The following is a 10,251-nucleotide window of genomic DNA, read 5'->3' as shown; positions in this document are numbered from 1 at the left end:
ACACACACACACACACACACACACACACACACACACACACACACACATACACATGATTAACGTGTCATTCAGCAGCAACCAATCTGTCTCATATATTTAACCAGATTTCTAGCTTTTTATTTTCCTTCATGAATGAATATCTGCTAGTTTTTAGTTCACTGGAAAGTAATTTTCAGCTGTGTGGTACTGATAAGGATTCACAAGATTCAGGTTTTCAGAGGATTTCCTCCTCTTCCTCTCTAGGATATGTACAAGGAATGAGTGACTTACTTTCACCTCTTTTATATGTGATGGAGAATGAAGTGGATGCCTTTTGGTGCTTTGCCTCTTACATGGACCAAATGGTAAGTGGAGGGATTATTTTCTTTCTTCAAACTGAATCTAAAAATTTTAGTTGTATTAGTGATAAGATTGATTTTAATATCTGGCTACTTTGATGGAGCTTGAAATCATTATTGCATAATCTTGTTTTACTTCTTTTTAACAACTTTTCAAGAGGCTGGGGAGATATTAGAATTGTTTATATGAAAAGGTGGCTACATCCAACAAAGGGCTAGTATCCAAAATCTGTAAAGAACTTTAAATTAAACTCCCAACAAACCAAATAATCCAATTAAAGAAATGGGGTACATGTTGTATACTTGAGCATATTTTAGATATGTGCCTATGAGTGGTATAGTTGGATCTTGAGGTAGTACTATTCCTAATTTTCTGAGAAAGCACCAGATTGATTTCTAAAGTGGTTGTACAAGTTTGTATTCCCACCAGCAGTGGAGGAGAGTTCACCTTTCTCCACATCCTCTCCTGCATGTGTTAATCACTTGAGTTTTTGGTCTTAGACATTCTGATAGGTGTAAGGTGAAATCTCAGGGTTGTTTTGATTTGCATTTCCCTGATGACTCATGATGTTGAGCATTTCTTTTTACATGTTTCTCTGCCATTCGATATTTCTCTTCAGACAATTCTCTGTTTAGCTCTGTACCCCATTTTTTTTTAATTGAATTGCTTGATTTGTTGCTTTTTAACTTAGGATAAACATACTAAAATATGTACATCTAAACAAGCTAAGCAAGAAGGAGGACCCTGGGTAAGATCATCAATCCTCATTCAGAAAGGCAAATGGGATGGACATCAGAAGAGGGAGAAAACAGGGAACAGGACAGGAGCCTACCACAGAGGGCCTCTGAAAGACTACCCAGCAGGATATCGAAGGAGAAGCTGAGACTCATTGCCAAACTTTGGGGAGAGTGCAGGGAACCTTATGAAAGAAGGGGAAGATATAAAGACCTGGAGGGGACAGGAGCTCCACAAGGAAAACAACATAGCCGAAACTTACCTGGGCCCAGTGGGCCTGCAGAGACCAATATTCCAACTAAGGACCATGCATAGAGAGGAGCTAGATGCCCTATTCAAAGGAAGCCCATTGGCTGCTCAGTTCCCAAGTGAGTTCCCTTGGGGTGCAGCCTTGCCAGGCCACGAGGAAGATGATGCAGCCAGCTTTGATTAGATCTGACAAGCTAGGGTCAGATAGAAGGGGAAGAGGTCCTTCCCTATCAGGGGACTAGGGAAAGGGCATAGGGGGAGAAGAGGGAGGGTGGGTAGGATTGAGAGGAGACAAGGGAGGGAGCTGCAGCAGGGATACAAAATGAATAAATAAAATAATAAAAAAAACACTTTATTTTCAGAGACAGAAATAAAGCAAATATGGGAAAGCTTATGAAAGCTAGCATGAATTGGATTAAAAACTACCTGACCATGATGGTTGGCATACTGGTAGGAATTCCAAAAGCCTTTGAAGGTGGGGCTTTTCTACATATCCCATGATTGCAAGGAATAGCTAACCATGAGATAAGTCCCTTGAAAATCAACATTGAAAAGCAGATTAAAATTAGGGTAACTGGTAGGCTGGTGGCTGTTTACCCTTGCCTAGCATGTGTCTTTTATGTTATACTTTTTCTCCACAATCTATAGTTGATCTAACAGTATGACACCGGAAGTTGAAGAGAGGGAACTGGGCAGGAAGCCTACCATAAATGTCCTCTCAAAGACTCCGTGCAGCAGGGTATCAAAGCAGATGCTAAGATTCATAGCCAAACTTTGGGCAGAGTACGTGGAATTGTAGGAAAGAGTGGGAGCATAGGAGGACCTGGAAGGGATACAAGCTCCATAGGAAGACCAACAAAGCCAAGAAATCTGGACCTGTAAGGGCCTGCAGAGACTGATGCACCAACCAAGGACCATGCATGGAGAGGACCTAGACCCTTTGCTCAGTCTCCATGTAGGATCCTAGTAAGGGGGCAGGGACTGTCTCTGAGCTGTACTAGGTTGCTTGCTATTTGATCACTTGCCCTTGGTGGGGCAACCTAGCCAGCCCACAGAGGAAGTCCTGATGAGACTTGATAACCTAGGGTCAGATAGTAGGGGAAAAGGACTCCCCCTTTCAGTGGACTAGTGGAAGGGAATAGGGGGGAAGAAAAAGGGAAGGGCTTACAATTGGATGTAAAGTGAATAAATTATTAATTTTTTAAATTAAAAAAATAGAAAGTATCTGTTGGTAGTACAGTGATTTACTATCAGTAAATGCTTGTGTTCTGTAGGAGAGCCTTGTGTCATTGTAGAATATTGATGAATTCAGTTTTGTGAGCTTCATACTAGCTTCAGATATTCAGCTTAGTGCCATGCTAAGGAATATGCTGACCTTGGAATAGCTTGGATTTTGTCATTAGAATACCTGACTTTCGTCTATATGTGCTCTCAAAATGTTGGTGTCTCTGACACTTCTTTAGCATTCTATTTCTTGTTATTTTCCAAGAAGTATGTAGTGACTCGATGGGTTTAAATATACACAGTGTTTTCTCTGTCATGTTAATAATATGTTTAAGGCAGAGTAGGACCTTGTGTGGAGCAACTATTAACAGATATGTAGAAAAATCTTTTCAAGCACTTAGAAAGTGATTTGGGGTAGGTGAGTGGGTGGAGGGTGAGTATGAGTAGATTAAGGCTTATATGAAATTTAAAGCCCTAACCATTGTTTAAAAAACACACCAAATAAACTTGATGCCAGGTCTTTATGGTACATACTGAAATGGTTTGCTGGTGCGGAATAAAGAATTTTAATCTGTAGTCACCTGCAGTAGTTCTCTGTAATGTATTGATATATATGTAATATATGTATTTATGTAGACTGGTAACATTGCAAAAATGTTTTTATGTTAAGTACAAGTGGGACATAAAGTTATATGCATAGTAGAATAACAACTATGTAAATACACCAAAATCTATGCATAGAGATAGCTAGAGGAACATTTAACATCAAGGTTAACAGTGGTACCATTTGGGTGGCAAACTGGTTCGTAAAGATCTCCCAGTTTTCCTTCATAAGCAGTAATTTTTACAACTGGGAATAATTTATTTAAAAATTCCCCAGTGGCTGGTGGTTGAACAGTGCAGTGTCATCTGTAACATACAGAGCAGAGGCTCTGGCTCATTTTTCATAGGACAGTAAATACATCCCAGGAACACGTCCCCACACTGCCATCTCTGCTAGTTCCTCTTTCTTACCCTGTGACCACATAACAGCAGCATGGCAGTTCCAGTTGTATCTTTTCCTACCAGTTCAGAGTTAGGCTCTGCTGCCACTGGGCCCAGCAGAGGCTGTGAGGCAGCATGTCTTCCAAGAGCATGGTGTCTCAGCCCTGGACACTCAGATAATGTTCCTGAAGCTAGGGAAGCCACTGTACATTCAGGTTATATAGCCTTATTAATCTCTCTAATGTATTTTACCTCAAGGCTTGCAGTGTGAAATTACAGAGTGTATGCCTCTCTCTTGTTCTGTACTTCTTATGATTTATAGTTTTTAAATGGTCTTTTATTGTTACTTAGATTGTTAAGTCAGTGCATGTTTAAATTAGTCCTTTGTTATGAATTGCTTTTGGATTATTTGGAAAGGTTGTCAGTTGTAGTAACCTAGTTATATAGTTGTCTTCCTTACCTTTTTCCTACCTTCTCGGTTCCAATTCCTCCAAGTGCTGTAGAAACCAGAGACATTTGTAATAAAGGTCTGTACAGTTGATGATAATCTCATAAACCCTGTCTGGCCTCCTTGTGTTTTTCTTATTTATCCCCTTTTCATTAGAACTGGTATATTCCTTGTAAAGGGATCATATATTTGTTTTATTTGTAGATAGAAGAACTTTCCTAATGCTGCAAATGAAGTGGTTCAACAGATTGTTGTAGAATAAATACATGATTCTTTCTTAGTGTCTATATCCCCCAATTAATGTGAACATACTATATTCTAGAGGCTCAACTTTATGTTTTAAACTGATTCCTTAATTCTTTGAAGAAAAAGTTTTACAATGAAGAATGGCTTATAATGTGATAGTTTTAATAAGTACTATTATAATACTATTGACAGAACATGAAAGGAGAGTGTGAACAAGTTGGTCTGAGGCTTATCTCAAAGGCTTGTGAGGAAGGGCATCATAGAGAAGTAGGTGCCTCTGAGATAAAGGGTCATAATGCCAGAAGAGGCCTTGAAAGGATTGGTTCCCATGCTGTTTTGGTTGCTTGTCTCAGTGTTGACAGGGAACCTACTCAACCTTGAAGGCTGTTAGAACACATAAACCATAGCAGTTCCCAAGCCTTTCACCTCAAAGAACTGCTTTTTTTGTGGACTGTATCTGTTCATATTTGATCAAATAAAAAGTTAATCTGTGACCTTTGTAAATAGATATAAGCCTAGTATAATCACATGTACACCTTATGTTTATTTCATGAAACCATCTTTTCCAATGACATTTCAAAATGTCTTGTTTAATACAATATAGCTTTCCATATCTGCTCCTGTATTCTGTCTACAGCAGAATTAAATAGCTTTGTGCTTGTGTGAAAACTGAAGACAGGTAGTGTTTTACTACGGTCATGAACATGGCTTTGACTTCCCAAATTCCCTATTCTTAGTAAACCTAAAAAGCAGTTCTTTAAAATGAGGTTTGCGTTAAGGCTAAAATTAGTTTTGTTTCACGTGCTTATTTGAAGGACTATTTAATAATGGAAATAATTTGATAACTGTTAATGTCCTAGAACGTGTGTTCCATTTTCTAAACATTTTATAGAGCGTAAGAAAGGAGTGTTGCTATTGGTCAGTCTGTTCCTGCTGCCCCTGTATTCTTTTTATCTAAATCAAATGAATAGAGGTAGAAAATAAACTTTTTTTTGAGATCAGGACTATTTTTTTTGTTTTTCTCTCTCTGTAGTGATGCTTTAACTTTTCAGTTGTTTTTGTTTATTTAACATAACTAGTCCAGTAGAGGTCTAGTATTTATCCTTAGGTCATGTTTTAATTATTGGTAATAGTGTATTTTGAAATATTTATTAAATATTATATGGCAATAATTATTTTCTTTTAAAGCATCAAAATTTTGAAGAACAAATGCAAGGCATGAAGACACAGTTAATCCAGCTGAGCACCTTACTGAGATTATTGGATAGTGGATTTTGTAGCTATTTAGGTAAGCTGAATGAATCCAGATATGCCCAGCATGTTGTGGGGTAAATACCTATAAAAATGTAAAGGAACTTTTTCAACTTAAAAAGTTATTTTATGTATATGAATGTTTGGCTTTCATGCATGCATGTGTACTGTGTGTATGCCTGCTTGTTCCCTGGAATTGGGATTATAGATGGTTATGAGCCACCTTGTGGGTGCTGGGAATTGAACCCAGGCCCTCTGTAAGTGCAACAAGAATTGCTGAGCCATCTCTCCAGGTCTCATAAAGGAACTCCTAAAGTTAAACAAGAATTGCTGAGCCATCTCTCTAGGTCTCATAAAGATAAAAATGCTCCATTGCTGTTGTGTGAGTTCTTTGAAAGAGTAGAAGTGTTACTATTTCTTGCTATAATATTTTTATAATTTTATCTTCATATGCTTATGTATTTGGTTAGTTTTTTTTTTTTTTAAACATACATTTCAGTTGCTTCCTTGGATTGATAGAATGTGGTCAGACATATAAGGGCTCTACTTATGTAGATTGCATAGATTAAATAAATGTGAGTTTGAGAAAGGATCTGACATGTTAGCATGGTTTTGTTTTTTTTTTTTCCTTCTGTATAGAATCCCAGGACTCTGGATATTTATATTTTTGCTTCAGATGGCTTTTAATCAGATTTAAGAGAGAATTTAGCTTTCTAGATATTCTTCGATTATGGGAGGTAAGTTCTTATGTTTATTCTGTATAGAGTTGTAAGTATATTCTCAGCTTCACTGAGGTTTCTGAGGCAGGTGAGTTTACAAATGTATTTGTAGTCTCTCCTTAACCACTAAAGCTCTTAGGCACAGGTCTTGGTTTTGGACTCTCTCACAAGCACAGCACTGTGAGATTTGAGGCCAAGAAGTGTCCAAGAAAGTTTTTGTTTTATTTATTTTTTATATCATTTGCTACCAGTATCCTTTATTTGGTAGATTTGACTTTATTGTTTTTATTTTTTTAAATTAATTTTTAAAAATATTTAAAAAAATAATTTATCAACTTACGTCCTGACAGCGGTTTCCCCTCCCTCTTTTCTCCCAACCCCCTCCCCCCATTCACTCCTCCTCTCTTTCTCCTCAGAAGAGGGGAGGCCTCCCATGGATATCAGCCTGCCTTGGCATATCAAATTGCAGTAAGACTAGTTGCATCTTCTATTGAGGCTAGATAAGGTAGCTTAGTTAGGGGAAAAGGGGCCCAAAGGCAGGCAACAGAATCAGAGATGGCCCCTCTGTTGTTCCTACTGTTAGGAGTCTCACATGAAGACTACATATGTGCAGGGGACCTAGATTGTTCCTACGCAGGCTCCCTGGTTGGTGGTTTAGTCTTTTTGGGTCCCTGTGGGCCCAGGTTAGTTGATTCTGTAGGTTTTCTTGTGGTACCCTTGACCTGTCTGGTTCCACTTGATATCTGACTATGGGTCTCTTCATTTGTTTCCATCAGTTGCTGTGTGAAGTCTCTCTGACAATGATTATCCTAGGCTCCTGTCTGCAAGTATAGCCAAATATCACGAATATTGTCAGGGGTGTGTGGGTCTCAAGCTGGACCAGTCATTAGTTGGTCATTTCCTTAATTTCTGTTCTATCATTACCCATGCACATCTTGTAGGTAGGACAAATTGTAGGTCGAAGGTTTTGTTTCTTAGAGAGTTTTATGTAGTATGTTTCAATTGGATTCACTCTTTCCTTAATTATTTCCAATACCACTCCCCCTTTCCAAATACTTACCCACTTTTATGTTTCCCCTCCTTTTTAAAAACACTTCAAGACAATTTGTGTTGCCCAGATATCCTTGCATGTGTGGTCTTTCCCTGGAGTGTATGTGATTAGCTTATCAGGGGCTACACTCTCAGATCAGCAGCTAACAATTATCAATAGCTCCACAGCTACGGATAGGATTGTGTGCTTAGCGCCCTTCTCCATTCTGAGATTTATTCTGGCTTGGGGCTTGCACAAGTTATGTGTGTGTTGTTACAACCACTGTAAGTTCATATGTGCACCTTCCCTGTGTCCATAGAAAATATTTCTTTGTTGTCATCCCCCACCTTTGGCTCTTACACTCATTCTGCCCCCTTTTCCACAGTGATTTATCCCTTGAAAGGGGTGCAGTATTTATGGCCCCCTGAGGGCTGAGCATTCTGCTCTTTCTTATTCTCTACACCTTGGCCAGTTGTGTGTGTGTCTTTGTTAAGCACCATTTACTGCAAACAGATTCTTTGCTGATGGTTGAAAGACACACATGTATAGATAAAACACAATAAGTCATTAGAAGTTGGTTTTATCCTTTGTCTATTTGGCAAAATAAGAGTAGTTGGTTTTCTTCTAGGATCTATTACCCATCTGTCTATAGTTTCTTGGCCTAGTAATGTGCTAGGCATGGGTTTCATTTTTGTGGTGATTCCTTGATAAGCTAAAAATAGGTCTACCATATGATCCAGCTATAACATCCTTTGGTGTTGTGTTAGTCAGAGTTCTGTTTAGGAATAGAACTGATAGACTAAAATGAGAGAGGGTTATTTTTCTTATATATAAAAAGAGGAGATTTATTAGAATGGTTTTATTAGAATTTATTAGAATGGTTTACAGGCTTACAGTAGTCCATCTGATTCTACAGTGGCTGTCTCCTGATGGAAAGACCAAGAATCCAGTAGTTACTCAGTTCATAAAGCTGTCTCAGTTCTTCTGTGTTGGAATCCTTAATCAAATTCTTTAAGTATGTTCTAATACCTTCAAAAGAATGCCTCAGCAGCAGACTATATGAACTTGTGAGTGAGCATGAAGGACAAGCAGGCCAAAAGCAAAACCTTTCTTGCTTTGTGTGTCCTTTTATGTGGGCTGCCACCAGAAGGTATGGCCCTGATTTAGGATGAATCTTGCTATCTCAAGTGATCCAATAAAAAATTACCCCACAGTAATGCCCAGCTGTGTGGGTTTTAGTTGATTCCAGATAGAGTCAAGTTGAAAATCAAGATTAGCCATTACTGGTATATATCCAAAAGATTCCATAGGCTACTCTAGAACTGTCTGTTCATTCATATTCATTGCTGTACTACTCATAGTAGCCAGCAAGTGGAAACAGCCTAAATATCCATCAACTGATGAATGGATAATAAAAATGTGGCATATTTATACAATGGAATATTATCAGCTATTAAGAAAATGAATGCATGCATCTGGAAACAATTATTCTGAGTGAGATAACCCAGACCCAAGAAGACAAACTTCATGAGTTCGTTCATTTATGAATGTTAGCTTTGAATCTTCAGTTATGTGTGTTTCATTTGGAATACCCCTTAGAGGTCAGGAAATTACTGAGACCGTGGGGAGGCACTTTCAAGAGAGGAGATAGCATCCACTGACAAAAAAGGTTAAAGGAGAATAATGAAATAGGAAACGTTAAATGGGTTGGGGAAGAGAGGGATTGTAGAGGAGGGATTATGGAAAGGAAGAAATAACACTTAAAGACCTTTCAAAAATACGTGGAAACCTGTGCGTGAATGAGTGCATGTGTGTGTGCCTGTGTGAGCATTTAAACACACACATGAAAGCATAATTAATGTGGAATCACTGTCCTAACTTACTAACAAATAAGTCCAGTGCCAGGATTAGTTGCTTCTTTTGGAGTTGTTGGCCATTGAGGTCTTATATACTCCCCAAACATTATAGGCTATTGCCATTGTTCATGGTTACTCCTAGAGCTTGACAGTAAAACTCTGTTGCCAAACTCTCCATATTTTTGAATCATAGGATATGGCAAAATCAAATATGGTACTCATTTGAAAGCTTCATTCCTACTGACTAGCTATTACAGTGCTGGAATAGTGGTCTGTGAACCTTGTCTAGCTAGACATGCCCTCTGATGCAGTAGTGGCACAGGCATCATGGGAGCAACCAACCACTTTGGTTGAATTAGGACTTGGTTTTATGGAAGACTGTGCTACATTTTAGATGTTTTTTGTTTTTGTTTTTTTAATATTCTGCAAAGTTTTGGTTTATAGGCTGAGGTATCACAAAGGAGGTGGCTTGAATTTAAGTTACAACACACTAGTAATATATAACAAGCATATCCCCCACTCCCATGCTGCTAGTTTTTCCTTATTTTCAAGAAAGACATAGTTTGTTCTCTTTAATTACTACTCTTCCGTTTCTCTTTAAAGGACGTTCATTATTCTGTTTTGTTTCGGCTGTGTGTCTCTATTTAATTTTGTACTCAGGATAACTTTCAGTGAAATGCAGAAAATTATGGCTTTTATTACTATTCCTGAGTATCTGTTAATAACAGATCTAGCATGCTTTTTAAAAAATTCAACATTAATGACTTATTATTGTCATAGCTTTATAAAAATTAAAATGATAATATTTCTACCAAGGAAAGAATATATAATATGGTAAGAACAGCCTGTAGGGAACTCCATTTACAGCTGGGAGTTGTTTCCTGGGCTACCATTAGAAAGGGCTGTATGCCATTTGAAGGATATTACTTTGTGCTGCTTGTGTTCTGCATGGATTCATACTTAAATTTGTTTATGAGATACGTGCAATAGAGCCTGAATTTTTTAAATTACATGTTGTTTTCATATAATATATTTGATTGTGTTTCTCCCTCCTACAACTCCTTCTAGATTTCTCCACTTTCCTACCCATCCAACGTTACTTACTTTCTCACTCTTTCTTATAACACACACACACACACACACACACACACACACACACACACACACACA

The 10,251-nt window shown here is 38.1% G+C and overlaps 1 protein-coding gene across 3 annotated transcripts in view; it reads left to right on the top strand.

Annotated features, from left to right (window-relative positions):
- Positions 1 to 10,251, top strand: part of Tbc1d15 (TBC1 domain family member 15) — a 59,048-nt gene that overhangs the window by 43,809 nt on the left and 4,988 nt on the right. For 2 of the 3 annotated variants that reach the window (XM_055626094.1, XM_055626093.1), the window contains 3 exons: positions 244 to 344; positions 5,414 to 5,513; positions 6,116 to 6,213. In XM_055626094.1, the coding sequence (XP_055482069.1) occupies positions 244 to 344; positions 5,414 to 5,513; positions 6,116 to 6,213 (299 nt within the window). The remainder of the gene's footprint in view (positions 1 to 243; positions 345 to 5,413; positions 5,514 to 6,115; positions 6,214 to 10,251) is intronic. The other variant, XM_055626095.1, reaches the window with a different exon arrangement.

Source organism: Psammomys obesus, unplaced genomic scaffold (genome assembly GCF_907164565.1).
Source record: "Psammomys obesus unplaced genomic scaffold, mPsaObe1.curated_primary_1811, whole genome shotgun sequence".
Taxonomy (NCBI): Eukaryota; Metazoa; Chordata; class Mammalia; order Rodentia; family Muridae; genus Psammomys; species Psammomys obesus.
Note: the sequence above shows the minus strand (reverse complement) of the source record. Positions and strands in the feature narration are given on the sequence as shown.